The 4,186-nt window shown below is 34.6% G+C and overlaps 1 protein-coding gene across 1 annotated transcript in view; it reads left to right on the top strand.

Moving 5' to 3' along the window:
• The first annotated feature begins 4,164 nt into the window (after window positions 1-4,164).
• LOC117122869 (proline rich transmembrane protein 1B-like) overlaps window positions 4,165-4,186 on the top strand; it is a 2,212-nt gene continuing 2,190 nt past the window's right edge. The window contains exon 1 of the mRNA XM_033268632.1: window positions 4,165-4,180. Within this exon, the coding sequence (XP_033124523.1) occupies window positions 4,165-4,180 (16 nt within the window). The remainder of the gene's footprint in view (window positions 4,181-4,186) is intronic.

Consider the following 4,186-nt stretch of genomic DNA (forward strand, 5'->3'; position numbering starts at 1 on the left):
TCTTCATTTTTATCTCAATTTGTACCAATTTAAAAAATTGCCCTTTATATTGCTTTAATTATAAAGCTAATTATTTTCTATATTTATTTAAAATATATATGAACTTGTGTATATTATAGGCCTGTATTTAACATTTTAGCAGAATCTTGTATTGCATGATTAATATTATTGAAAGTGTGTCTGTCTGTATGTATTTAAAAATAACGACTTTCCATGATGATTACCCAGTCCTCCACAAAACGAAACATCTGTCAAAGAAACATCAATCACGACATCACAAAAAGAATTGTCGGCGAAATGTCTGTCAGCGAATTGGTTGTCGACAAATTGGCTGTCGGTTCAAAGTTCAAGTTCAAAAGAACATTTATTTCTCAAAAGTAATAATAATGGATATATGAAATAATAAATAACCAGCCAATTTTGAGGGGCGAAACCAGAAAGCGGAGCTTGTGTAGGGCAGCCCTGAAATAAACACACAGAAAAACCAAAGCAAAAAAAAAGAGGACAGGACAGGACAACAGGGGACAGGACAGGACAACAGGAGACAAGACAGACAAAGCAGACAACACGAGGATGCTCAGAGATGCAATTTTTTTTCTTTTATAATTTTGGGACCAAAAAAAAAGGTAACGAGTTGGTAATGGAGATCGATAATGGGTAAAAGGAGAAAATTATGCGTAACTTGATAAGAGGTGTTTTTTCAGTCTTGAACATAAGTTTTTTTTAGAGTAGGAATCATACATGGAGTGAGGGAGATTGTTCCATAGCTTAGGACCAGTATATTGAATATTGTGCTGGAAAGAAGTGGTTCTATGAAAGGAATATGAAGATGATTTGAAGAGCAGGTAAAATGACTATGATAATCAAAATTAAAATTAATTAATGATTTGAATTGAAGGGGGAGAGAGAAATTTACTCATGAAAAAATAAAAGCGCATTGCTGAAGATGATTGATGTCATGATTTTTAGAAGACCAAGGGAGGAAAATAAAAGATCGGTGTGGGCTCGCGGAGGTGCGCCCGACATAATTCGAACGGCTTTCTTCTGAGGGAGTAACAATTTATTAAGATGGAAAGTTTAAGTGTTGGACCAGACCAAGTTGCAGTAATTCAGGTAGGGAAGGATCAAAGAACAGTATAAAACAGGGAGAATATTTTGGGGAACAAAAGAGGATAACATGTAAATAATACCGATACTTTTAGCAATTTTATTTTCAACTTCAGATATGTTTTTTCCATCTTAAACGGCTATCAATAACAACACCTAAAAATTTAGTTTCATCAGGGAACAGTGTAATTTCACTGTTCCCTGGTTTCATTAACAAGGGGGATTACCTGATTATTAATTTTGAGTTGATTTATGTAATTATCAAGTGGTCTATGACATTTTGAAAGATAATGCAATCGCACTTGACAGTTGAGTTTAATTGACAGAGAGTTTATTAGCAGAGAAATATTTGAGAACATTAAGTAAATTATCATTGGAAATTTAAAAAAGGGAGTCTATATCATTAACCGAATGGAGAATCATCTGGATATAAATGAAAAGAAATAATTTGAAAGAATTGCATATACCGTTGATGTAAAGCAAAAACAAAAAGGGGGCCAAGCAAAGATCCTTGAGGGACTCCACAGGTAACATGTAGGAAATTAGACAAGGTTTAATTAAAATTTTGTGTATTGTTTACGATTAGTTAAATAGCTTTTTAAAATAGTATATGCACAGCCGTCTATTCACAATATGAAAATTTATAAAGTAAAATATCATGGTCGATAGTGTCAAAAGCCTTAGAAAGGTCAATAAAAATACCAATTGAAAGTTTATGATTCTCAAAGGCTCTAACAATATCATTTGTGAGTTGCAGAAGTGCAGTTAGTGTATTATAACTTTTGCGAATACCAAATTGATTAGGGTGTAATATGTTATTTTTTTGGAGAAAATTATAAGTTCAGTCATAAATAAGTCGTTCAAGTATTAGAAAAAACAAAAAGTACTGAATCGGCTGTCGGCGAATCGTCCAGTCGGAAAATTCAGTTTCGGCGAATTCTGGTGTCGGTGAATGTTCTTTCGGTCAACTGTCTGTCGGCCAAATGCAGTGACATCTCATTACATGTCTGGAATAGGGGGAAGAGAAACCTAGAATAGCTGGCAATATCTAAAAGCAATTAATTTCGATAATTGTTTTAAGCCATAGGTCAACGGAAAAACACCAGAATGTGATTCTACCGAAGCATTAAGATACGGATTTTGAAAATATCCGGAATGAGGTACACAAAACCACAACAACCCGGATGTTTAATTTAGTGCTCATTATAAACCATGCCTACTATAAACCAAATAATTAGCGTATTTTTATTAGTAAAATATTTGGGGTTACGTAATGGAATTGGAGGTAATGGATAATTTATAATTTCATATCCCAAAGATAATGAGACTGATTTGTCTGGGGTTTACGTATAGGGCCTAAGTTAATTTATTAGCAAATATCTGAATTATGGCGACCACTTTAAAAGTGGCAGCCCAAAAATGTGTTCCGACCTTTTCTGGAGGTCCTCCCCCCCCCCCTCTCACTACCTGCTAATTTTTTTTGTTATTTATACCCTAGAGATGCTAAATCAATAGAGAAACCTTGGTTCCCGAAAATGGTCACTGGCCTCTGATTTTAGCTATACATGAACCATTAAGGGCATTTTTTAGTTCCTGATATCAATTAAATTATTGTAAAATAAAAAATACACTTTCACGGATGAAGGAGATATTAAATAACGAATCTACAAATTATTAAACGTAGAGTTGTCACGCACTCGCCAGAGTTGCTGGTACCGGTTTACCAGGTAGCAGAGAACGAAGGGAGCCTGAGGTGAAGAAAGTCACTAAACGAGTTGCTATAGTCCACAATCAAGCGCACCACATGTGCATCCATTAAAACCCCTGACAAATTAAATTCAATATCTAAATGACTTATTTATATATTAGAATTAGGTATAGATTGAAAAATCGAATAAGAAAATATTTGTTCTTGCCAATTTACGTACAGAAACTAAATATCACTTAATTCTTTTGCATAAATCATTTTAGGTATAGCCGATAATCTGGTGGTGGTGGTGATGATGATGATGATGATGATGATGATGATGATGATAATAATAATAATAATACAATAATACAGGATGATGTTTTTCCACGTTTCTTTGTTTTAGGAAGGTTGGTCTTCCTTTTAGACACCAATGTATAATCATGGAAGAAATGTATGTGTTCTAAGTAAACATGATCATTATCAGTGGTGGATTCAAGGAGTGGGGCCTTGAATTATAAAGAAATGGAGAAAAAAGTAAAATCATAATCAAATTTAAGTCAAAGAGTGCAATTTCCGGCCATCAGAGGCGCCATAATCATAAATTATGATCTGTGAACGTCGATCCCTGTGACCCCTCTATTTCGAATTCCTCGATCCGCCACCAATCATGAATGATGGGGGTCTTCGTTCTGGTGTTTAGCCACTTCGATATACTTTGATTTAGACCTATGACATCAATCAACCTGACAACTTGTCTCAGGCAGAGCGTCCGAATATTATATAATATCAAACTGATAAACACGGCAAAACATTTGGTTATTAAAATATTTGCTTTCTCTTGGCTATAGGCTAATGTTTCAGAAACATCCTTCATTGCGTGCGGCCAGCACTTTAATCGAAAGTTTTGAGGTATCATTATGACAAAGGCCTACTTATTATTTCCTCATGGAAATTTCTGGGTTTATGATGCTCAGTGGTATGTGTGGAACAAAGGCGGCTTATTAATTTCGATACCAGTAATTGTTTCAAGACATTAAGGTCAACGGAAAAGCACCAGAATGTTATTCTGCCAAAGTGTAAAGATACGGATTTTGAAATATCCGAAAGGAGGTACACAACCACAACAACCCGAATTTTTAAGTCAATGCTCACTATATACTGCTCCTACTATAAACCAAATAATCAACGTCTTTTCATTGGTCAAATATTTGGGGTTACGTCATAGAAACGTGTTAGATAACTCAACAGAGCTTACTCATGGGGCCTATAAAATGAGTTCCAGAACATCAATGTTCCATAGACCAAGTGCAGCAATAAGCATCAATACGAACTACTGTATAAAGTCTAAATAAATTTGAATCATTACAATGGAAAAGAGACCAAGTAAGT

This window comes from Anneissia japonica, unplaced genomic scaffold, assembly GCF_011630105.1.
Source record: "Anneissia japonica isolate Jap-2015-1 unplaced genomic scaffold, ASM1163010v1 scaffold287711_len853857_cov187, whole genome shotgun sequence".
Classification (NCBI taxonomy): domain Eukaryota; kingdom Metazoa; phylum Echinodermata; class Crinoidea; order Comatulida; family Comatulidae; genus Anneissia; species Anneissia japonica.